The following is a 25703-nucleotide window of genomic DNA, read 5'->3' as shown; positions in this document are numbered from 1 at the left end:
GTTTGGGATGAGGAGGACAGCCTTGATCAGATTCTGGAGCCTTGGCACGGTTGCAGAGTTTCACCATGGTGTCTTCTTCCCATTTGGTCTAGTGCAGTGATGGTTAACCTTTTTGGTGCCGAGTGCCCAAAGCGGGCATGCGTGTGCCCGAACCCCCAAAATGCAATACAAGTGCCCCCCTGCGCATGCGCCCTGCCCCCGCGCATGCATGCACGTCCTCCACATGTGCCCCGCCCCCGCCCAGTTTTGGCTTCCAGGTTGGTGCAGGCGACTTTCCAGGCCCAAAACGGGGTGCAGGGGGTCCTCACATGGCACCCCTGCGCCCCGTTTTGGGCCTGGAAAGCCTCCTGCACCAACCTGCACCCCCCTGTGCATGCACCCTGCCCCTCCGCATATGTGCGGCAGAGACCTGAAGACCAGCTGGCTGGCAGGAGGCGCGCACGCATGTGTGGTACAACTGGGCTGGGTCAACGACTGGTGTGCCATCATGGGTCTAGTGGTTAAGGTACCAGGCTAGAAAGCAGGAGACAGTGAGTTCAAGTCCCACCTTAGGTGCAAAAGCCACTGGATGACTTTGGGCCAATCACCAGAAGACAGTGAGCTCTAGTCCTGTCTTAGGCATGAAAGTTGGCTGGGTGACATTGGGTCAATAACCAGGCGATGGTGAGTTCTAGTCCCGCCTTAGGCATCAAAGCCAGCTGAGTGACTTTGGGCCAGTCCTTCTCTCCCAACCCACCTCACAGGGTTGTTGTGGGGAAAATAGGAGAAAGAAGGAATATTAGGTACGTTCATTGTCTTGAATTTTTGTAAAAATAATAAAGGCGGGATACAAATACATCAATAAAATCGTAAGAATCCATGATTCATAGAATCATGAAGGCACAAGTATGGCTAAGAATCCACCCCAGGACCACAGAGCTAGGACCACTTTCTTTTTGCAAAATTTCTGTGCTCCTCAAAAATGACCATGTTTGATGAAGCCTTACGAAGGGAGGTCCTTGGCCGCTCTGAGCCCCCAGCCTTTCTTCTCCGTCAGGATGACTTCCACATCTGCGTGTTGCTTCCTCTGAAACTGCTGATTTGAACAATGCTCTCCATTGGGACACCTTGAGGAACTAAACAACAGAGAGCAAGTTGACAAGTGCACTGGACCATGTGCAGAATGGCTCCATGGTTTATATTCCTGGTCTTATCTAGCTGACCCACCACAGCAGGGAGGCAGATGTTATGGGTCCCCTTTCTTAAGGAAGTCCATCTGGTGGGACCAAGAAGAAGGGTCTTCTCCATGGTGGCTGCCTCTCTGTTGAAGGGCCATCTTTTCCCATTTACATCCACCCAAACCACCAGAGCAGGGAGGCACAGAACATTAGGATGCTCTTCTCCTAAGGAGGTCCATCTGGTGGGACCAAGAAGGGCCTTCTCTGTGGTGGCTCTCTCACTGTTGCTTGAAGGACCATCTTTTCCCAGTTATTTCCATTTGACCCACCACAGCAGGAAAGAAGGGGATATTATGGATCTCCTCTCTTAAGGAGGTCCATCTGATGGAACCAAAAAGAAGGGCCTTCTCTGTGGTGGCTCCGTCCATTATTTGAAGGACCATCTTTTCCCAGTTACATCTACCTGACCCACCATAGTGGGGAGGCAGGAGATGTTATGGGTCCCCTCTCTTAAGGAGGTCCATCTGGTGGGACCCAGAGGAAAGCCCTTCTCCATGGTGGCTCCCTCCATGTTATTAGAAGGACCATATTTTCCCAGTTACATCTACCTGACCCACCATAGTGGAGAGGCAAGAGATGTATGGGTCCTCTATCTTAAGAAGGTCCATCTGGTGGAAGCCAGAAGAAGGGCCTTCTTTGTGGTGGTTCCTTCCCTGTGGAACATCATCCCTACAGAGATAAGATTGGCCTTTACTTTGACACTCTAAGCAGCGAGATCCTACTTCTAAGGAAGTTACCTCTGAACATAAAGCTGGGAGACGCAGAAAGGCAAGAGACAAATAAATAAATAAATATTGGGGAAAAGTTTTAATCATATCAATAGAGGTAGTCCTCAAGTTGCGACTGGTCACTTAGTGACAGACCTCCCTAGGTCTGCTTATGACCCGGATTTGAAGCTTTGACACCCATCCTCCTACTGGTCACACGACTGCATTTAGGGCACTCAACAACTGGACTACATTTACGGCTGTTTGAACCATGACTATGATTCACAATAGGGTTCTTTTTGCTAAAAATCAGTATTTATGAGCCTCAGTGGTTGTCAGCATCAGCTTTCCTGCTTTAGCTGCCATAAGAAACGGGGAGGGATTAGGTATGGAGCAAAGGGGGGGGAAGAGAGCAGGAGGGGGTTTGTCTTTGTAGGAGGGGACTTCGTGGGAATCGAAACTGGATTTCAGAAGGGGATGAGCGACCAACTGTCTCGACATTCCTGATGGATGACGCTGCCAGACGTGTTGCCACCTGACCTTTGGAAGACCTTTAGATTGGCTGAGAAAATATAAACACGAGGGGGGGAAGCAGCTTAGTAGATGCATTTCGCGCGTTTTGGTCACTTCCAGCTTTTCACTGGGATGTTAATCTTTTCATATTCAGTAAAAGTACCAAATTCTTCAAAATGCTTGAGTTTGGGGTTTTCTTTCCTGGATACTGAAGGAAGCATACCTGACAGTGGTGCAGTGGTTAGAGTGCAGTAGTGCAGGCTACTTCTGCTGACTGCCAGCTGCCTGCAATTTGGCAGTTCAAATCTCACCAGGCTCAAGGTTGACTCAGCCTTCCATCCTTCCAAGGTGGGTAAAATGAGGACCAAATTGTTGGGGAAAATATGCTGACTCTGTAAACCGCTTAGAGAGGGCTGTAAAGCACTGTAAAGTGATATATAAGTCTAAGTTATATATAAGTCTAAGTTACGGATCTGGATGGGGAGAAACAGACTCAGGCTCAACTCATCCAAGACCGAGTGGCTGTGGTTTCTGACATCCCGATATAGTCAGTTGGTGCCATCACTGACTATTGGGGGCGAGTCGTTGGCCCCCACGGAGAGGGCTCGCAACTTGGGTGTCCTCCTGGACTCACAGCTGTCTTTAGAAGAGCATTTGATGGCTGTGGCCGGGAGGGCATTTTATCAGGTTCGCCTGATTCGCCAGTTGCGTCCCTTTCTGGATCGGGACTCGTTAAATACGGCCACTCATGCCCTCGTCACGTCACGCCTGGACTACTGCAATGCTCTCTACATGGGGCTCCCCTTGAGGAGCACCTGGAGGCTCCAGCTGGTCCAGAATGCAGCCACGCGGGTGGTTATGGGAGCAGCATGGCGCTCCCATGTGACCCCCCTCCTGCGCGAGCTGCACTGGCTCCCGGTGGTCTTCCGGGTGCGCTTCAAGGTTTTGGTTACCACCTTTAGAGCGCTCCATGGCCTAGGACCGAGGTATCTACGAGACCGCCTTCTGCCACCAGTAGCCTCTCACTGACCAGTACACTCCCATAGAGAGGGGCTTCTTAGGGTGCCGTCGGTCAAACAGTGTCGACTGGCGGCCCCCAGGGGGAGAGCCTTCTCTGTGGGGGCACCCGCCATCTGGAACGAGCTCCCCCCGGAGATACGGAGGATCCCGGATCTGCGTGCTTTCCGCCATGCCCTCAAAACATTCCTATTCCAGCAGGCCGGCCTGGCCTAACCTCTGTTTTAAACTGTTTTTATATTTTTAAAATTTTAAATTTGTCTTATAATTTGGGGTGTTTTAAATTTTGTTTTCTGGGCCAAATTATTTAATTGTATTTTAATGGTTTTTTAACATTTGTATTATATGTATTTTATCTTTTGGCTGTTCACCGCCCTGAGTCCTTCGGGAGTAGGGCGGTATACAAATTCAATAAATAATAATAATAATAATAATAATAATAATAATAATAATAATAATAATAATAAGTGCTATTGCTATTTACTTCTCATTTTTGGCAAAAAAAAAAACCTCCAATCCATTGTGGGTAAAGGTTTTGCTTAACAACTGCCACAAAAAAGGTCATAAAATCAGGCATATGGGCACATGGTGACTCAATTAATGAGTAGCATTACTTACAACTGTGATTTTGAGCTCAATTACGGTTGTAAGTTGAGGACCACCTGTACAATGAAAGTCTATCAACTCACTACACTTGTTTTTAGGCAAAAATTAGCAATATGGTATAAACCACACAACTCGTAACAAAGGAAAAGGGAAAAAATGTCATGTGTTCATCATCCACCAATGTCCACTGTTAAAATAAAAACACTGAGTGCATGCAACTTTTAACCATCAGAAAACAGATTCCATTTTGCGATGTTTTTCTCCTTGCATGGCATTAAAAAGGACTGCAAGAAGGGGTTTACCATTCGATCATCAGCAGACGGTTCAGACAGTCCTCTCCGCACGCCACCTCTCCCTGGGCTAGTTCTTCTTTGGAAACCATTGGACATTCACACAGCATCCGTTTGATGTCCCGGTGCAACTTATTCTTTTTTCTAGGGAGATCATGTTACATTGACTAAAAAATTCAGGAAAATTTTCTTTTGAACAGGATAAATAAGCCCGACCCAATTATTTTGCCCTCTCTTAACCTCAGTGTCTTATGTTAAGGCCAAACTTTTCAAGAACCTCGGTAAGGTTCTGAGTTCAGTGGACATGCTGTTTTACCTTCATAACAGTGTGAAGTCATCGCTTCCAGTTGTGTTGTACGTACTGACTGCAGGTGGAATTCTGTGGCCACCACATGAACCCACAAAAAAGATGTAGCTATTTTAACGAGCCATCAGACACCATGAGTAAATTTACACCTGATCGAAATTCTGCAGACACATGAACCCACAAAAAAGATATAGCTACTTTAATGAGCTGTCAGACACCCTGAGTAAATTCATACCCAATCCGAATTCTGCAGCCACATGAACCCACAAAAAGGTGTAGCTACTTTAATGAGCCCGCAGACACACAAGTAAATTCACATCCGATCCAAAGCATTTTCCCCTCATTGGATCTGAACAGTATACCCCTCCAGCTCTTTCTTTTTTCTCGCTAGAGATCCCTGAGCAAGTCAAAAGTACAGGATGGAATTGTAATGATCCACCCCATTCTCACTCTCTCAGGTCCAACACTTTAGGGTCTATGGGATAGCTGAATCCCACCCCACTCACTCTTATCAGAAAGGGCATGATCCAGATCCCGGCAGCCAAGGAATTCCTGCTGGTGGGGTCAAGGAGAAGAGTCTGTTCTGCCTGGGCTCATGCCCTTTGGAATTTTATGCCCCTTGCAGGAGAAGGAGTGGCAGAATTGGGGGGTGGGGGGGGTGAAAAGAGTCATCAGCCTAGAATCCTTATGTAGCCATAAGCGCGCTAAGTCCAACTCCTCTTCAATTCTGTTGACCTTTAGCTAACTCCTAGTACGGATGTCGGCAACCCGCAGCTCTTTGGGCCCCTTGCTGTGGCTTCCTGCTGAACCAGATCCCACCACTGGCTGGCCCCACCCCTCGCCCTTCCCTCCCAGTCACTCCTCGCCTGAGAAGGTAAGGGCGATGGTGGCGGATGGAGACTTGCTCCATATTCCAGAGCAGGAACGAAGTGGCCCTGTACTTGCCTTTTCTTCCAGCCCTTGTTGGTGCTGCACACCTTGGTCGCTCAGGGAGATGCGCAACTTTCTCTCTGCCCCGAGACACTGGCCAGGCCCGGCTGCGGCTGACGCCGGTGCTCTCGCCACCTCCATGGCCTGCTCCCTGCTATTGCAGCGCCTTGCGCAGCACACTTAAATATAGCGCACTTCACAATGGGGGAGACAGTGTCCCCTGCTCCTCCTGGAGCCCATTACAACGCAGAGCATTGGCTGCAGCAGGGCCGGGCCAGTGTCTCGGGGCAGAGAGAAAGTCGCGCACCTCCCCGAGCGACCAATGCTCCGTGTGGCTGGGGGATGTGTGTCATGTGACTGGGTGGGAATGAGTGACGTCGAGTTGGCCACGCCCACCCAGGTTTTCTGGCTCCTGGTGTTTTCTTTTCTGTGGGAAATGGGTCCAAATGGCTCTTTCAGGACCTAGTAGGTGGTTGAGAAGATTTCTGTGCATAGGTTTTCAGCAATAAATCAGTTTAGTTGAAGATTCCTGCACATACACTTTCATCAATCGATCAGTTTAGTTGAAAGATTCCTGTGCATAGACTTTCAGCAATCAATCAGTTGAGAAAATTCCTGTGCATAGGCATTTAGCAATAAATCACTTTAATTGAACTTTCACATGTGGATATCTTTTGCACCTAACAGCCCTCGAGGTAACATTTGAACCCACCCTATTGGCCTGGGATACCGAAGGGGCATCCTACTTTGGAGGCAGCTAGTAGATTAGGAGAAGATCCCACCTCCACAGCATACAAATTTAATAAAGAATCCATACCTGGCCTGCTAGCCAACTTTTTTTTTTTTTAAGTGAAGCTCATTACAGGTTAGACTAGTGGTTAAGTCACCAGGCTAAAAAGCGGGAGATTCTGAGTTTTAGTCCCACCTTGGGCATGAAAGTCAGTTGGGTGACTTTGGACCAAACACCATGAGGCAGTGAATTGTAGTCCTGCCCTAGGCATGAAAGCCAGTTGGGTGACTTTGGGCCAATCACAAGGAGATGGTGAGAGTTCTAATCCCACTTTAGGCATGAAAGCTGGCTGGGTGACTTTGGAACAATCACCAGGAGACGGTGAGTTCTAGTTCCGCCTTAGGCACAAAAACCAGCTGAGAATTTTGGGCAAATCATCGAGAGATGGTGAGTTCTAGTCTCACCTTAGGCAGGAAAGGTGACTGGGTGACTTTGGCCAATCACTCTCTATCAGCCCAACCCACCTCTTATTGCTGTGGGGAAAATAGGAGGAGGAAGTTGTGGTGGACATGTTTGCCACCTTGAGATATTTGTAAAAATAATAAAGGAGGGGCAGGCAGGCAGGCAGGCAGAAATAACTAAATAAAATAAATAAATAAATAAATAAAATTACCTTTCTGTCAAATACATGTTTTCTTCAATGAGGTCAAAGTAACAGGGCATTTTCCCTTGCTTGGCATACTCCTTCCAATGCTGGGGGTCCCGGAAATCTTCCATGAAACACAACGGACGATCCACTGGGGAACCCTGGGGCAGGATGGTCAACGGCTCACTCTCTGTTTTGAGCTTCTTCCTTTCCTGGGAGCCCCCATCGCTCTCTGAATCGCTCCCCAAGTCAGTTATCCTTTTCTTCAGTGGCCCCCGTTCTTTCATGTCGTTTCTTTCCACTGCCTTCGTCCCTTGTTCTCTTTCTCGCCCTGTCAGGTCTTTAGCCGAGTTGCTGCTGATCTCATAGGCCTGTACTGACACCTTTTCCCTGGGGTCCTGTGCCTGGAACTTCACCGACTGGTCAGGGAAATAGAGCTGGCTTTCTTCCACCCATCGATCCACTTCTTTGTATTCCTCGTGATCTTCAGTGAGTGAATCAGGGAACTGCCCTTGGATACTAATTGCAGAAGGTCGGTTGGTCAGCCTTGGATCCCAGTAGCCATTGTCAGGCCAGTAGTTGTGAGACTCCACATATGGGCCTGGCAGTGGGGGATAAACATAACCTGGGAAAACTCCATAGCTACTGTCAGGTTGTTGATATGTGCTGCTGGGCTTCTCCAGTTGGGAGAAATCCCACCCCAAGCTCCCCAAGTCCTCCATCAAATGAAAGCCATCTTCCCGCAAGAAATTGGTGGGGTTGGAGAGACATGCAAAAGCAGACCTCCCTTGCCCCTTGTCTGATTTGGAAAGGCCTGCCTGTGACCTGGACATTGTGTTGGACATTTCAAAGCTTGAAAGGCAGTGCAGTTCTTTTCTTTGTGACATGCTGACTGACCAAGTGACCAAGGTTGTCTCGTTGTGGACGATTCTCTTGTCTGGCTTATGGAAAGAATCGGCGGCTGGCTTGGAGTGGCTGGTGCTATCAACATCATCGCTCTGAGGCTGGGAAGCCTCCAGCTGAGGTCCCCCCGACACATCGGTTCTCTTGAGCTCTGTCGACATTGCTAAACTTCTCTCTGACTCTCTAGAAGGCAAAGCTCTGGTTTCATTTGGCAGGTTGTTATTCAATTCCAAGCTATCCGGCACATCTTTGCAGAACAGCTTGGTGGACTCAAGGTGGCTGTCTTCCCAGTGATCCAAATAACATTGATTACTTTGGCTGTTCCATGAGGAACACGAGCTGCTCTCTTCCAGGGTTAGAGTAGAATTCTTTGGAATGACCACCACAGATTGAAGACGGTTCCTGGGAATGCTGCCGTCGTCTGAATCTGAGCCCTCGGTCTCGCTCTCATCGCTTGGATGCTCGCTTGCAGTTTCGGCAGTATCAGAATAATCTTCGTTGTGGACAGAAGAGATTTCTGGAGTATTGCTGCTGCTACCATATCTGGGCTCTTCTTCTATGGTTTCAATTTCTTCTACGGTGACAACAATATGACAAGGAAACAACATGTCTGAAAAGGCGGATTCCACCACAGAGTCCTCTTTGTCCTTGATCACCAAAACTGCAGGAGCTGGTTTGTCCAAGTCAGACATCATCCTTTCATCAAAGATAACTGCATCTTTCTCCTCAAGTTCTTCCTTCTCAGCTTCCTTCACCGGTATCTCTAAATAATAACAATGCTCATTTTTCAAAGGAGATTTTGCTTTTTGGACAGTGGAATCTGTGGGCAGGATATCTAACTCAAGGGCAACTTCAGGACACATTAAAACTTCTTTAGCCTTCTGTTGGATGGGTGTCTCCAGATGGAGCATATTTTCAGAATCTGGTGGTTGCTGTACAACATGCTGATTGTCTACTTCCACAAAATATTCTTCTGTTGTAAAATCTCTGACTGGCGTGCACTCCACTGAATTGAAACCTGTGCATTTCTCATTTTCCTGAGCCAATTGGGATGGATTTTGATACTCTATGTTAGCTATCGTGAATGTTTGAGCGTGGATCTCTGCGTGAACGCCCATACGAGCTTGAGCAGCTCTTGTGTCTGAAGGCTCCACTTCAATTTCAATTTCCGAATAACACAAAGAAACAGAGGCGTCATCTGGCAAGTAGCAAGGGGCAGGATCTTTGGTTTTACAAGAGGAATCTGTTGGATCACTCCCTTCTTTAGACAAGGTTTTAGAGTGATTTACATGCTTAGTAAAATACGACAGATATTTGGACGCAGGAGGAGTTGAAACTTCCATTTTTTCTTTCAGGAAATGAAGGTTGGATTCATCAGAAAAAATAAGAGACTCGTCTGGATTGTGTCCTTTGGGTAGAGATGTAGCTTGAAGACCATTTGATGGCAGTTTAGGACTTTTGGCTTGATGTGGTAGTTCAGCTCTATCTAACTTATCATCAGAAGACATGTCAATCTGTTCTACTTCAGAGGAAGAGGACAACGCTGTATAATTGTTCCTCCCTTCTGGGGACCCATTTATATCCAGTTCTACTGGAAATGATGTCCTTAAATGTTGTCTTACTTTACCTAAAGGTCCCATGTCCTTAATACTGATATGGCTATCAATTCCTGCAAGTTCATTTGTCTTAGAAAGAGGAGAAACCGTTTTTGATTCGTCTAGCTTTCTGAAAGTCAGTGAGTCACTGAACTGACTTAATGGAGAAACAGTCCTTTCTGTTTCTGGCTTCTGCATAAGAGCAGTTTTCATTTCACAGCCTGATACAACAGAAGTCTCCGAATCTACACAATTAGACTGATCTTTGATGTCCTCAGATTCTGTACAACAGAAAGAACTTTTAAATTTATCCGACTTGGGCGCAGTTGTCTTGGAAGAGGCGGGCTTGCATTGGGATGAATTCCCGTTGTCTTCTGCTTTGGAATGGGAGGTGTCCCGTCGATGTCGCAGCTCGTTGACGAGCGAGCACCATTTTGACACATTACTTTCAGAAGTCCTTCGTTTTTCTCTGTCTGACTTGGCCTGTTTTCCTCTTCTTGCCATGTCAGGATAAGCGGAATCTGTTTTGCTGCTTTCCCTCTCCGACTTTGAGTAAGAAAACGAGGCCCTGGAATCTCTGTAAGACGAGGAATGAGAAGATGTATGCCGTGAATCTGTAGACGATTTAGAATGGATCCTCCGACACTCTTCTTCTGAATCGGAACTTTCTCTCACCCGGATGTCCATGTAAGAACAGGAATACCGTGTCTTCTCTCTATACGGTGAGCTCCTGTGGTATCTCCAGTCAGAATCGTAGTAATGGGACCGCTCGGATCTAGAATAAGACGAGCTTGTTCTAGAACCCCTTTCAGATCTAGAACGGGAATGGCTTTGCCTCCTCTCTCTCTCCGATCTGGACCGTGATGAGGAGTATCTTGAATCTCTCTCTGATCGAGAATAGCTGGAATATTTTTCCTCCCTTTCCAATCTAGACCGTGAAGAGACCTTTGAGTGTTCTTCCGTTTTTGAAGCTGCAGAGCTTTTCCACGAATCCTTTTCCTTCTCTGAGTTGACTGTTGCTTTGATTTTGTGGGACCGCTGACTTGAGGTCTTCACCAAATTTTCATCAGACTCAGAACTGGGCAACATACCCTCTGACAATGAGACCTTCCTCCTTGGCTTCTTTGAACTTGGAACACCCTTGGAGTTATCAGGAATTTCTTCCTCCTTCCCAATATGGGAATGTCTTTTCACCAATGCTGGTTTGGCTTCCTCAGATACACCTGGAGCCAAATGTTCTTCAGAGTCCCCCAGCACAGCATTTTGTAGTTCCAAAGTCTCCTGTGGTGGGTTGGGCGGTGGTTCTTTTGTCGGTCGAACAATGGTTTCTACAAGGGATATCAATAGAGGGGCGATAGGTGTTGGTATTGCACTTTGGGGTGCACCTGCTGGAATCAGCATTGGTGTGGAAACTGGTTTTATCTGCGGAGGAGGAGGAGGTGATGGGGGAAAAGGGGATGATGGCATCTCCCACAATTCTGCTGTAGCAGGCAGTGGCGCAGCTACTGGAACCGGTGACACCACAGAAACCGGGCAAGGTTTCGTGGTAACATTTAGCAAATGTTTCTTAAAATGAACCTTTCCCAGTTCTGCCTTCAGCTTTGGGGGTGAAAATTCCTTGGAGGCTCCCAAAGGATCACAGAGTTCTGTTTTCACCTTAGAAGCAAAGTCACTTGGAAGGGGTGCAGGTGACGTGCTTGGGGTTTTGCTTGGCTTCTCGTTTCCTAGGGCAGCCAAAAACCGGTTTGGCAACGTCTTCTTCGTGAGGCTGAAGCTGAAGGACACTTTCTGCCTCCCTTGTTCCTCCAGATTCACTTTTGTCCGGGTGCCTTTGGGTAAGAAACGGCTTGAGGCCACTCCTTTGAAGATGGAGCCTTTGACGAAGTCGGATTTCTGGACATTTTTGCTCTTGCCCTACAATACAAAACAGGAGCATGTCAGAGCTGATGGTTTTGTTTGTTGCATTTTTTTTAAAACAAACTTTATTAAACATAAAAAAGATAAAATGTCATATCGAGTACATACAAAATACATTTATATTAATCCACACAACATTACTTACTCACAACTAAAGATGAAAAAGAAAACAAAAAAAAAGAAAAAAGATGTAGAAAGTGACTTGTCACTTTATCACGTCCTTTATCTTATTGAGGGTGCGTGTTTGTTAATTTTATTGTCTTACAGAATTTTACATTTATTCTTTTTTTTTTATTAAAAAGTTTTATCAAATATTACAACAATTTTTTCCCATCCCTCCTCCCCCCCTTCCCATCTCCACCCACCCCCCATCCCTCGTCCCCCCTCTCCCTCCAACCCCCCTCCCCCCACCCACCCACCCTGGACTTCCCAGAGCAAATACAGGGTATAACATTTAACAAACATAAACTAAAATATGCTAACTTTCTTTAGCCTCCATACTCCCTCTTGCTCTTTAACTCCCCTTTCAACTAACAAAACATAATTCAAAAAGAAAATGTTGGTTTCATTCATAAGCTATTTGAAACTTTTTAGTCCGATATTTGTTTTGAATGTAGTCAATCCATCTTCTCCATTCCGATATATATCTTTCATTTGAATGGTCCTTCAAGTATGCTGAAATTTTTGCCATCTCTGCTAAATTCACTACTTTTAATGTCCATTCTTCAATAGTAGGTAAGTCTTCCTTCTTCCAATACTGCGCCACCAAAAGTCTGGCTACTGTTATTAAATTTAAAATCAATTTAGTCTCTATGAACGTACAATCTGTAATTATACCTAACAAAAAGAACTGTGGAGTAAATTTTATCTTCTTTTTGAGAATGTTTTGAATGATCCACCATATTTTTATCCAAAATGCCTTAATTTTTTTACATGTCCACCATATATGATAATACGTGGCATCATCACATTCACATCTCCAACACTTAGGTTGCAAACTTGGATACATACAGGCTAGCTTTTTAGGATCTAGATGCCATCTATAAAACATTTTATAAAAATTCTCTCTTAAGTTTTGGACTTATGTAAACTTTACATTTCTAATCCATATTTTTTCCCACGTTTCCATCATTATTGGTTCTTCAATATTTTGTGCCCATTTTATCATACAATCCTTAACTAGCTCTGTTTCTGAATCTATTTCTACCAATGCATTATACAACCTTTTTATATGCATTTGACTTTGGTCTCTAATTTGTTTTACCAAGTTCTCCTTATTTTGCGAGATACCAATTTTCTAATCTTCTCTCCATCTAGCTTGCAGCTGTCCATACTGAAACCATGTTTGAATTATCCTTTCTTCTCTTAATTGATTCAAAGATTTTAGTTGTAGTATACCTCCTTCCTTATTAAGAAGCTCTTTATAAGTAAACACATCTTGTTTTTGCTCTACATTTATATTCTCTATTGCGTGTCTGGGTATTGCCCACATTGGTAACTTATAGTTTAATTTATACTGATACTTTTTCCAGACACGCAGTAAAGCATTTCTTAATATATGACTTTTAAAAGTCTTGTCCACTTTCTTATCATATAATAAATAAGCATGCCAACCGTAAACCAAATCATATCCCTCAATATTCAATATTCTTTCTTCTGTTAAATTCATCCAGTCACTAATTGCTAACACAACAGCTGCCTCATAATATAATCTTAAATTGGGCATTTTGAGACCTTCTCTTTCACGTATATCCTGCATTATTTTTTGTTTTATTCTCGGTCTCTTCCCTGCCCAGACAAAATTATTAATACCCTTCTGCCATATCTTCAAATTTTCATCTTTTTTAAGTATTGGTATCATTTGAAAAAGAAACAAAAACTTAGGCAAAACATTCATTTTTACTGCTGCTATTCTTCCTAACAAAGATAATTGTATTTTTTTCCAATTTTCCATCTCTCTCTGTATTTTTTGCCACAACGGATCATAATTATGCTTAAATAATTTCGCATTTGATGTCATAATATAAACCCCTAAATACTTAACTTTTTTTACTATTTCAAATCCTGTTAAGTCTTTCTAACTCATCTTTTTGATTTGCAGTCATGTTTTTAGTTATTATCTTCGTTTTCCCTGCATTTATTTTAAATCCAGATACTTGTCCATATTGATTAATTATATCCATTAAACCTACAACCGACTGTAATGGTTGGGTTAAAATAACAACCAAGTCGTCTGCGAATACTCGTAATCTGTAGTCATACTGCCTAATTTTAATTCCATTTATTTTATCCGACCCACGTAACTTATTCAACAAAAATTCCAAGGTCAAGTTAAACAATAATGGAGACAAAGGACATCCTTGTCTCGTTCCTTTTTCTATGTTAAAAGTATCTGTTAAACTACCATTAATTATTATTTGCGCTGTTTGTTTCTGATATATTGCCTTAATAGATTGTATAAAATATTCTCCAAACTGCATCTTTTCTATTATTTTCAATAAGAAATGCCAATTCAATTGATCAAATGCTTTCTCCGCATCAAGAAATATCAGCACCGCAGGGATTTGGTTGTTCTTCCCCAAATACTCCAATAGGTTAACAACTTGCCTTACATTACTCTTCATTTGTCTACCATTTATAAAACCAGTTTGATCATTATGAATCATTTGTTGCATGACTGTCATTAACCTATTTGCTAGTATTTTAGCAAAAATCTTGTAATCTGTATTTAAAAGTGATATAGGCCTATAATTTTTTGGCTGAGTGTGGTCTTGCTCCTCCTTTGGAATCAGAGAAATAAAAGCTGTCCTCCAGGATGGGGGTACATCTCCTCCAGACTGTATGTTGGTAAATAACTCTTTGAGTGGTCCCACCATTTCTAACTGCAAGTGTTTATAATAAGCAGCCGTCAAACCATCCGTCCCAGGGGCTTTACCCACTTTCAACTGCTTAATTGCAAACATAATCTCCTCGGAAGTTATTGGTTGATTTAGACCCTCCCTTTGCTCTTTTGTAATTATAGGGATATTCTCTTTTTGTAAGTATCTATCTATATCTATACTTTGAATTTTATCACTAGCATACAACCTCGTATAAAATTCTAAAAATGCTTTTTTAATCATATTTTGGTGATAAACCTCTTTACCTTTATATTCTATTTTCTCTATGGCCCGTGACTTTTGTTTTTTCCTTAACAAATATGCTAACCATCTCCCTGGTTTATTAGCATTGCAAAAAGTATTATGTTTAGCATGTTGCAAATTAGTTGCGACTTGATCTGCCATTAGCATATTAAATTGCCCTCGCAGTAAGTTAATTGCCTCTTTTATTTTCTTGTCTGCTGGATTCAATATCAAAGCCTGTTCTTTTTTTTTAATTTCCTCTTCTAAGTCCTTCCTTTTTCTTTCCTGTTTACGTCTATGTTTATTATTCAAATATATCAAGATACCTCTCATGTATGCTTTACTTGCATCCCAAACCATTTCCATAGATGTACCCTTATGCATATTTATACTGAAAAATTCTTTCATAAATTTTTTACATTCTTTTACATTTTCCTCATATCTAAACAGATTTTCATTTAATCTCCAAGACCTCTTAAATCCCATTCCATACTCTAATTCCATCCAAACTGGACTGTGATCCATTAAAACTCTTGGGCAGATCTTCGTCTTCTTCACCCTAGAAAAAAGATCATTAATTAATATGAAATCAATCCTACAGAAAGATTGATGTGTATCGGAAAAAAAGGTAAATGTTGTGGCTCCATTGCCTGAGCCTGGGCTATCGACAGATGCAGACTCTGAGAGTGAGGGGGAGGAGTTGGCAAGGCCTCCCTCTCCAGGACCCTCCTCTCTGGCAATGCCTCCGGAGGACACTGAAGGCCAAGAGATAGGCCCAGAGCCAAGCACGTCCCCGCAGCCACAGGTGGACAGCGACGAAGGAGATAAGTGCTGGCTGGATCCTCGACAGCGGCGCAGGGAGAAGCGTGTGCAGCAGAGGGGAAGGCGTGCCAGAGATTAGCTGAGTCACTGGACCACACCCCACAGGGTATAAATGTGGGTGTGGTGGCCGGTTCAGTTTGTGACGAGCAAAAACTAGAAATAATTCATGATCTCTGCGTTACTGGACTTCTGCCTGCCTTGTCAGACTGCATTTGGACTAATCCTTGTATTGCTGAAACTTTGCCTGCTTTATCGGAATGCTTGCAGTCTAATCTTTGTTTTGTGTGAGTAAAGTCTGAATTGGCAGCTAGCCACTGGGTTGCTGCCAGCTTTATCTTCAAAGACTTTGTCGTGTGGTTTATTAACTCCGGGCCGTCTGTGGGTGTGTGTGTGTGGGACGGGGACAGAACAGTAAAGTCTTTTTCTTCAGAGTTCCTCTCTCGCCAGATATCTCTCAACTCCATATCATCCATCATTTCAAAAAAAGACTTTGGCAATCTGGCACGCGTTGAGATACTTTGCAAGAGCCCCTTCTTATATTTTTAGTGTCCAAAACACCATTCCAATCGCCCAATAAGATGCATGATTTATAATCCCATTGTAGTAACTTGGAATGTAAAAGCTTATAAAATTTTTCCTGTTGTTGGTTCGGTGCATAGACTCCAATTAAAAGTATTTTTTCTCCTTTTATTAAAAGTTCAATTGCTATGAATCTTCCTTGATCATCTGCTTCAATTAGTTTGGCAATTAAGTCTTTTTTTAGGTATATACCATTCTTCTTCTCGGGAGCAGATGCTACAAAATGTATACCTAACCTTGCATTTATTAAATATTTTTGATCTTTGCTTCTAATATGAGTCTCTTGTAAACAGATTACATCATTTTTAAACTGTTTCAAATAATGAAATATTTTTCTCCTCTTTTGTTGTGAATTTAGGCCATTAACATTCCAAGTCAAAAATCTAGTTGCCATTCTTGGCCCCCTGAAGCTTTTGGAGCATCTGCTGGAAATCTCCATGCATTTTGCTTTTTGGCCTTGCTCCTCCCACTGCTTCTGATTTTGTAGTTTCTTGAATCATCTGAAGTTGCTGCACTCTTAATTCTTCTTGACGCTTGGCTGCCGCTCGGGTCTGTCTTTGATCCTTAGGTTCTTCTATCTCCAAGGCTTGAACAGTAGTCGAAAGTTGTGTTAAATCTTCTTGAGTAATCAAAACTCCCCTTTGGGCCTGTGCCAACAATTCTTCCTTCTCCCCCTTTCTTGCCCCCTCTGCTTCCGTCTTCCTTCTAGCTTCTGGGGACTGTGGGCATCCAGACTTTAGTACGTTGGTGTAAAAATCTCTTGCCTTCCACACTGAGTTAAGACGATATCTCTCTCCTGAATAGTTCACCACTAGTCCAGCTGGAACCTCCCATCTGTACTGTATCTGACGGTTTCTCAGTTCTTCCACCAGAAAGGCATAATCCCTTCTGGCTCTCAACATTTTGAGGGGGATTTCTTTCAGTATTAAAACCTCCTGCCCCTGCACTTGAAGTTTATTTTTAAAAGTGACTTGTAGAATTTCATTACGTATTCTCCTTGTTGTAAAAGGAGCCTGGATAGCTCTGCAGACTAAGCACTGTAATTTAACACCAGCTGTCTGCAATTAAAGTAAGTTCGAATCTTGCCAGGCTCAAGAAACTTTCCTTTTTAACTTTCACTTTCATGCCCCATTAAAGCTCAATCTTCATCTTGGTTTCACTTTCTCCCCTTAGTAAATCAGAAGGAAGTAATACAAATTTGGAGTTAAAGTTTAGTACTTGCAAATCTGATCTCTCCTGAGTTTGCTCAGCCTGCTTCCGAATGATGTTTTATTCCAAGCGTTGTTTGCAGGGGTGGTCACGGCATCTTCTTCTGCTTAAAGCAGAAACATCCCGGATCCAGAGCTCTGTCGGGCTTCCAGGGAGCTCTCACCGTTCGAGCCCCAGAATTGTTCCTGGGGCTTCTTGGGGAGCTCTACCTGCACCCGTCTGCTCTCTTCCTCCCCTTTTCCCGGGGAGAAAGTTTTCAAGCCGCTAGACAGCTGATTTGCGCTGTTCTAGCGGCTTTACGCGATCGTGGGGCTGGCTCTCGCAAAAGGAGCGTCTTCGGCGCCTACGGTGCCACCGGAAGTCCCTTTCTTTTGAATTATCCAATCGTACCATCTATTCCATACCGTGTAATATTTTGAGTCTGCCTTGTCTTTTAACTCAAATGTTAATTTATCCATCTCCGCACAATTGTAAATTTTTTGGATTATTAGTTGATCCATTGGCAATTGATCCATTTTGCAATATTGCGCTAGTGCCAATCTGACTGCCATAATTATATGTAATATTAAATATTTTGTTTCTTTCCTATGGTTTTCTTTGATCCTGCCTAATAGAAAAATTTCTGGTTTCAACTCTATTTCCTCTGCTGTTATTTCTGTTAGCCAAGTTTGTTGGATCCTTATCCTACGGTTGGGTAGATAATATGTACTGTAACTTTAACTGCTACAAGATGACTAATTGATTAAGTGGTTAAAACAGAAATAAAAGGAAGGCAGGAAGTTCATTTACTCCTTTTCACTCCTGCTCGTTATATTACTGCTAAAGATACTGTGACGGTGTTACGGAACTAGAACTGTAAGCAAACTTTGTTTTGTATTGAAAGTGTTATCTTTGTTTATGAGAAGCCAAGTTTGTTTGTTTTACAACAAGTAAAGACTATTTATTTTTCTAACAACGTTCAGAGTCTGAGAGTATCTGTGTTGCAACGCTGTCTGGTCCGTCGCTCTACTCTGCAGAGGGCAGTTTACCCTCAACAAAGTTTTTATTTTTTCCCCAGTATTTCCTAATTTTTGGGCAAAGCCACCAGACATAAAAGAAAGTGTCCTGTGCCTGTTTGCATTTCCAGCAGGTTGGGTTTAAATTCGGATACATCTTCGCTAATCTTGAAGGGGCCAGATACCATCTATACCACATTTTATACTGATTCTCTCTATAAACTGCTGATTTTGTCATGATATAATTAGTTTCCCATACTTTTTCCCAGTCCTCCAATTGTATGTTATGTCCAATGTTTCTTGCCCATGCTATCATTTGTCCTTTTACTAATTCCTCTGCTAGGTCGAGTTCCAATAAGTATTTATAAATTTTTGAAATTAATTTTTCTTCCTTGGCTTCTAAAAGTTTATCTAATCGGTTCGGTTTTAGTTCAATTCCTCCTTCCTCTTGATCCTTTTTGTATCTTATTTTTATCTGTAAATAGGGCCACCAGTCTATCAGTATTCCTTGTTCTCTAAGTTCTTCCTGTGTTTTTAATACTCCCTGGGAATCCAATATTTCCTTATATCTTATCATTTTTTGTATTGCTAGTGTGTTGGGGTGTATTATCGCCTCCATTGTGGATAACCATCCAGGAACTTTTATATAATGTTTGTTTTTAATTTCTCGCCATGTACAAATTAATGAGTCTCTTAGTATATGATTACTGAAATATTTATATGTTTTGTTCCCGGTGTTCCATAAGAAGGCGTGTCACCCCATCAACAAATCATGTCCTTCTAATTTTAATAGTCTTTGATTTTTCAAGTTCACCCATTCTCTAATCCATGTCAGACTTGTTGCTTTATAGTATGTTTCCCATGCTGGCAATCCAAATCCACCTCTAGTTCTATCATCTTGTAAAATACTTAATTTGATTCTTGGTTTTTTCCCTTCCCACACAAATTTCGTAGTTATTCTATTCAAATTATTTTAAAAAAATTTATCCAATTTTACCGGGGTTGTTTGAAATAAATAAAGGAGTCTCGGCAGTACGTTCATCTTTATCGCTGCAATCCTCCCTAATAGTGATAATTTCAATTTCCCCCATTTTTCTAAATCTTCTTTTATTTGTTGAACTAAAGTTCCATAATTGTTCTCCTTTATGGTTGCACATCTGGCTGTCAAATTTATACCTAAATATTTCACCTTTTTTACTACCTGTAATCCTGATTAACTAATTCTTCTATTTGTTTTCCTGTTATATTTTTCGTTAACATTTTAGTCTTATCTTTGTTAATTTTTATTTATTTATTTTTTTAAATACAATTTTATTGATTTTTTTTACACAAATAAAATATAGTAACAATTCTATTTAACATCGGATTCGCAGTGTTTATACATATATACATGAGTAAGTGTCTGGTGTCATTTATACTATACATTTCTAATTAATTTCTGCACCTTTTATTCCTTCCTTAATTCTATCATTTATCCATTCGTACCATCTTCCCCACACAGTATCATAATCAGAATTTTCATCGTCATTTATCTCGTGTGTTAATTTACTTATCTCTGCACACTCTAATATTTTATTAATTATAAGGTCATCTGGTGGTAGGTCTTTCTTTTTCCAGTATTGAGCGTATGCTAGTCTGGCAGCTGTAGTTATGTGTATTAGGAGGTGGACCTTTTCCTTTCCATACCCTTTCTTTACCATTCCCAGGAGAAATATTTCTGGATTCAAATCGATTTCTTCTTTAAGTATGTCTTTCAACCATCTCCGAATTTTGCTCCAGTACCTTTTTGCTTCGGGGCATGTCCACCACATATGAAAGAAGGTGCCATGACCATGGCCACATTTCCAACAATTTGGCTGCGCATTGGGGAACATCTTTGCTAGTCTTGCAGGTGCTAAATGCCACCTATGAAGCATTTTGTAATGGTTTTCCTTATACGTGGCTGCTCTAGTTAATTTATAATTTTTATTCCAGGCTTCTTCCCATTCATTAAAGTTCAAACTGTGTCCAATATTTCTCTCCCATGCTCTCAATTGGTTTCTGATTATATCCTCATCTCTGTCTTCATCTAATAAATAATTATACAGCTTGGCCAACGCTTTTTTCCCTGGTCCCATCAAAATTTTGTCTAATCCATTATATCCTAATTCTAAGCCATATTCATCTTTATCTTTCTGGTATCTTGATTTTATTTGCAGATAAGTCCACCAATCTAAGGTTATACCTTGGTCTCTCAGAGCTTCATTTGATTTAATGTTTCCCCCTCCATCGACGATGTCTTTATATCTGCACAATTTCTCCATTCCCCACCTGTTGGGGTAAATCATTGCCTCTACCGTGGAAAGCCAGTTTGGGACTTTTGAATAGTATCTCTGCCTAATCCCCACCCACGTTTGTATTAGGGAGTCCCTGATTTTATGCCTGTGGAAATAGGTTTTCTTTTTATTGTCTTTATCCCATAGATATGCATGCCACCCTTTCTGTAGGTCGTGTCCTTCTAACACTAAGATTCTCTTATTCTCCAAGGTGATCCAATCCTTTATCCATATCAGCTTTGCTGCTCTGTAATACATTTCCCAGTTTGGGAGTCCAAGTCCTCCCACATTCCTTTTTTCCTGTAGAATTTTAAGTGAGATCCTTGATTTTTTTCCCTCCCAAACAAATTCCCTAACGGTCTTATTTAATTCTGAAAAAAAAAAATTCTCTAAAATTACTGGTAAATTTTGATATAAAAATAAGATCTTGGGGAGGATGTTCATCTTAATTGCCGCAATTTTGCCTATAAGTGATAATTTGATCTTTTTCCATCTATCCAGATCTTGTTTTAATTTATTAATTAATGGAGTATAATTATCTTCTTTTAGAGATGAACACCTTTTGGTTAGCCAAATTCCTAAGTATTTTATTTTTGGGACAACTTGTAGGCCCAAAGTTTCTTCTATCTCTTTCTTCTGCGCCTCAGTTACATTCTTAGTAAGTATTTTGGTTTTAGATTTGTTCAATTTAAAGCCTGCCACCTCTCCATATTTACCCAATTCCTCTAATACTTTTTGTCCAGATATTAATGGATCTTCTAATATTAGCGCCACGTCATCCGCAAAGGCTTGCGTTTTATAAATCTCTTTTCTAATTCTTAGGCCTTTGATTTCCTCGTTGTTTCTAATGTTTCATAGCAGAACTTCCAGAGCCAAAACGAATAATAGCGGTGACAGGGGGCAGCCTTGCCTTACTCCTTTCTTGATTTGAAAAATTCTTGTCCTGTCTCCATTTACTAGAATGCTCGCCCTCTGATTATCATAGATAGTTTTTATCATTTTTTCGAAGTTTTGCCCGAATCCCATTATTTTAATTTGCTTGGTCATAAAATTCCAATTTAGATTGTCGAATGCCTTTTGGGCATCCAAAAAAACTAAGGCCAACTGCTTTTCTGGGTGTTCTTCATAGTATTCTAGAGTATCTAGTACAATTCTCAAATTGTCCCTAATTTGTCGTCCCGGGAGAAATCCATTTTGGTCTTTATGAATCCAATTATTTAATATTTTTTTGGTTCTTTCTGCCATTATACACATAAATAGTTTGTAGTCAGTGTTTAGAAGCGAGATCGGTCTATAATTTTGGATCTTTTTTGGGTCGGCACCTTCTTTCGGCAGCAGTGTAACATGAGCTTCCCTCCACGAGTCAGGAATTTTTGAGCCCGTCAAAACCTCATTGAAAATTTCCATTAATTTGGGTTGTAGAATTTCTTCCAATTTTTTGTATATTTCTCCTGGGAATTCGTCTGGGCCAGGTGATTTGTTGTTTTTGAGTTTGGAAAGGGCTTTTTGGAACTCTTCGGTTGTTATCTTAGCGTTTAGCATCTCCTTCTCTTCCTCCGTTATTTGCAGGAGCTCCACCTTTGCCAAGTATTGATCTATTTTTTCCTCCGAGGTCTCCTCTTCTTTGTATAGAGATTCATAGTACTCTCTCGCTCTTTCTAGTTTATCTTCTTCTTTATTTAAGAGATTTCCCTCCGCATCTTCTAATATCTGGATTGTCCCTTTTTCATTTTCCTTTTTTAATTTATAGGCCAGCCACCTGCCCGATTTATTTGCGTTCTCAAAATAGTGCTGTTTTGTTCTTTTTATTTTTTGGGCTAGCTCTTCTTGATCTAGAATGTTTAATTTATGTCTCCACACCATCCAATTTTCTTTTGCTACAGTATCTCCAGGCATTTTCTGGAGTTTCCTTTCTGCTTCATCTAGATGTTTGATGAGATCTTCCCTGGATTTTCTTTTTAATTTGTTTTTATATGCAGTGTAAGATATTATTACCCCTCTCAGGTAGGCCTTCATTGTGTCCCATACTATTTCGCGGGGTGTCCCTTGGTTCTCATTTTCTCCGAAAAAAGTCTTTATTTCTCCTTTCAATTTTTCTACACACTCTTTGTCACATAATAGTTTTGTATTGAACCTCCATCTCTGTTGTTTCTTTCTCTTTACATTTCTCCATTTTATTTCCAGGGGATTATGGTCTGCCCAGATGTTTGGGCTAATTTCTGCCATCTCTATTTCTAACCCAAGCGTCCTGGTAACCCAAGCCATATCTAATCTCGACCATGACTGTTGCGAGTTGGAATAGAATGTAAATTGTCTTTCGCTTGGGTGCAAAGTTCGCCATATGTCAATTAAATTCATTTCCTCCACCAAATCGAAAAAGGCTTTTGGTAGAGTCACCCTTTTGTTTTTGTTCATTTTGTTGCTTTTATGGTCGTTATCTGGGTCTACAATTCCATTAAAATCACCTATCATACAAATTTCATTATATTCCATATTCCCTAATTGTTCACGTAGCTTTTGAAAAAATTCTCCTTGTTTTTTATTTGGAGCATAAACACCCACTAGTAACATTTTAGAGTTTTCTATCGTAACTTCAACCATAAGTATTCTACCCTTTGTATCATTATATTTCAATTCTGCTTCAATTCCTTTTTTAACATAAATTGCTACCCCTCTCTTTTTTCTGCTAATGAGGTAAATAGTTTACCATATTTTTTATACTCCAGACATTTGCCCTCATCCTTTTTTATATGGACCTCCTGTAGGCAGATTATATCCATATTTTGTTTTGCTAGCTTTGTAAGTGTTAATTTCCTTTTTTTACTATCGTTTAAACCATTGACATTTACTGAGATTAGTTTCAGATCCTTCATTCCTGTTTTCCTTGCTCGGTTTTAGTTCTTGTTTAGTCTTACGGCTCTTACTGGTCTTGTTTTTTTCTCCTTGGCTTCTTCTTCGGTCTTCTTCTCCTCCGCGGTTTCTTCCTCTTCTAGATTTGTCGCCTCTATTTCCTCCTTACTACTTTGTTCTTCTTCTGCACCCCTTAACTGATCGAGAAAGTCTTGTGCTGTGCTCAAGCTATCTATTTTTATTTTTCTCCCCTGCCAGGTGATTAGCATCCCCTCTGGCAGGAGCCATCTGAATAATATATTTCTTTTGTTCAATTGCACAGCCAAAAATCTGTAGCCTTTTCTCACCTCCCTCACTCTTCTCGGAATCTGTTTTAGTATTATCACTTCTTTTCCTCTGTATGTTATTTGTCCGTCCCTCGCCATATTGTATAAGATGTCTTTTACTTTTTTTCTTGCGAATCTAATGTGGACTTCTCTGGGGAGCCTATTCCTCCTCGCATAGTTTGTTTGGACTCTATAGATGTCGTCCAGTTCTCTAATAATCTCACGTTTGTCTTGTTGGAGTACTTCTGCAATTAGTTCCGCCATCTTCTCTCCCAAATCCTCATCTTTATCTTCTTCCACATTTTGGAAGCGCAAGTAGAACGACGCCCTATCCATCTCTAATTGTATTAATGAATCTTCTAGTTCCTTATTTTGCATCGTCAACGTCTGATCTACCATGTCCAGCTTCTTCTCATTTTGTTCTATTTTTTGCTCCGCCTTCTGGATCCTTTGTTCGTTGTTCGAGATTGAGACTTGAATCTCATTCATCTTCTGGTCCAGTTGGTGGATATCTGTTTTTAGCTCGGTGTGGTTATTGGACATTTTTTCCTGCATGGCCATCATCGTTTCTTGGATTAATGTCAATGTTGATTGTACTATTAGTAGTGTTGGTGTTGCTATAGCCTTGTCCGTTTTTTGTAATCCTTCCGTTGATTTTTGGGTAGCCGGGGAGGTCATGGATATAGTGGGGTTTGAGGGGGTCTTCTTCCCTGTTTTCAGGATCGTTGATGACATGCTCGTCATTTCTTTCAAGATTATTTTTTGTTCTCTAATTATTTTCTCGATATTTCTCCAAATTTTCATACACTGGCTGTCACCTTTTTTTATACTTCTTCAAAGTATGGGGGGGAGATTTTTTATCAATCAATGTCTATTTATCAATCTATATCACTTCTAATCACTATCTTAAATAAACTTAACAATCAATATCAATTTATCAATCTACATCACTTCCAATCAATGTCTTAAGTGAATAACAAGAGTTGATTTATAACTTATAATTATGTAATTATAATAATAGTTAATTGGTGTATTAAATAGTAATTGATTAATAGGAGCTTATTTCTACTTATTAGTAGTTAATTCAAGACCTAATAGTTCAAATCACAATAACCCAATAACTCCTAGGTAAATCTATGATCTATAACTAAAATTCTTATGTCTAAATTACTGCTTAAAAAGAGTTATTAATTCAAATTTCTATACTTCTGATTACCAATAAGTTAATATATGTGGGTATTGTAATTCTAATATAACAATATATCAATGTATGAAAATAGTATTTGTACAGGTAAATGTAAATAAATATAATCAAATGCAATTAAATAGTTGAATAAATAGGTATAAATCTAATAAACTCTATAGGAATATATCTTGTATATAAGCAATTAATTAATATAGAGATCTACGCTTCTTGTTAATAACAGTGTTAATATGCAGAGGATCAAAATATTAAAGAAGGATTTTTCAGAAAAAAGAGAGAAAAGGGGGAGAAAATATCCAAGTTTTAGTTGGGGGCAGGCAATATTTTTCCAAAAGCAAAGGGGTGGTATTCTTTCTCACTCAGCCACCAGTCTCCTCCAGTCCTTTCTTCTTCCCACGTTTACTTTGCCACTGTCAAAACTCTATGGTAAGCCTCGAAGCTAGATCGTCTCTGTGCCTGTCCTTTTCAGTTTGCTCTGTCAGACTTCTTCAATGGCTGCACTTTGCCCACCGATCCTCTTCTTGCGCAGGCAATTTAGCGTCCTCGATTTCTTGTTCTCTGTGCCGGCTTGTCGAGCTCCGTGATCTTTCAGACTATTCTCCACTCTCCGTCGCCGCTCTTTTCCATTTAAGCCCTTCTCGCCCGACTCCGCCGGCCTCTTCCTGATGTTCACTCTCACGTAGGCAGGGAGGACACGGTTCAATCTTGACACTGCAGCCTCCGATCTTCCTTGCTTCCCGTCTGGTTGTCAGCTACCACAGCTTCGGGTCAGCCATTGAAAGGCTGACTTCACACGCGTCGGTTTGACAGAGCCGCCCGGTTTTGCGAGAAGTGTTTGCACTTCACTTTCTCGCTCACCCGACTCTCTCTATTGTCCGTGGGGCTCTCCAGGACCCGCGCCCC

The 25703-nt window shown here is 41.5% G+C and overlaps 2 protein-coding genes across 2 annotated transcripts in view; both read right to left on the bottom strand.

Annotated features, from left to right (window-relative positions):
* Positions 1 to 8099, bottom strand: part of SETD2 (SET domain containing 2, histone lysine methyltransferase) — a 179355-nt gene extending 171256 nt beyond the window's left edge. The window contains exons 1-3 of the mRNA XM_070944397.1: positions 6991 to 8099; positions 4363 to 4494; positions 987 to 1115 (exon numbers count right to left, since the gene is read on the bottom strand). Coding sequence (XP_070800498.1) covers positions 987 to 1115; positions 4363 to 4494; positions 6991 to 8027 — 1298 coding nt within the window. The 5' untranslated portion in view covers positions 8028 to 8099. The remainder of the gene's footprint in view (positions 1 to 986; positions 1116 to 4362; positions 4495 to 6990) is intronic.
* On the bottom strand, positions 8030 to 24157 carry LOC139317688 (histone-lysine N-methyltransferase SETD2-like). Its single transcript, XM_070944766.1, has 3 exons — positions 23840 to 24157; positions 8180 to 11375; positions 8030 to 8049 (listed from the first exon to the last, which is right to left on the bottom strand). The coding sequence occupies exons 1-3, from the start codon at positions 24155 to 24157 to the stop codon at positions 8030 to 8032; spliced, it is 3534 nt and encodes a 1177-aa protein (XP_070800867.1).
* Between the last annotated feature and the right edge of the window lie 1546 nt (positions 24158 to 25703).

The sequence above is a fragment of the Pituophis catenifer genome, unplaced genomic scaffold, assembly GCF_029215685.1.
Source record: "Pituophis catenifer annectens isolate HBS135680 unplaced genomic scaffold, rPitCat1.0.hap2 SCAF_5, whole genome shotgun sequence".
In the NCBI taxonomy this organism is placed as follows: Eukaryota; Metazoa; Chordata; class Lepidosauria; order Squamata; family Colubridae; genus Pituophis; species Pituophis catenifer.
This window is presented reverse-complemented; position numbering and strand designations above follow the sequence as displayed.

What these genes read in the sequence shown, in the direction of transcription:
- LOC139317688 (XM_070944766.1), bottom strand. Translation starts at nt 24,157, where the DNA reads ATGGCCATGCAGGAAAAAATGTCCAATAACCACACCGAGCTAAAAACA. An exon ending in TGGCGGAACTAATTGCAGAA is followed by an intron (nt 11,376 to 23,839) that starts GTACTCCAACAA and finishes TTTGTATTGTAG; the next exon opens with GGCAAGAGCAAAAATGTCCA. An exon ending in TTCCTCATGGAACAGCCAAA is followed by an intron (nt 8,050 to 8,179) that starts GTAATCAATGTT and finishes TTTGCCTTCTAG; the next exon opens with AGAGTCAGAGAGAAGTTTAG.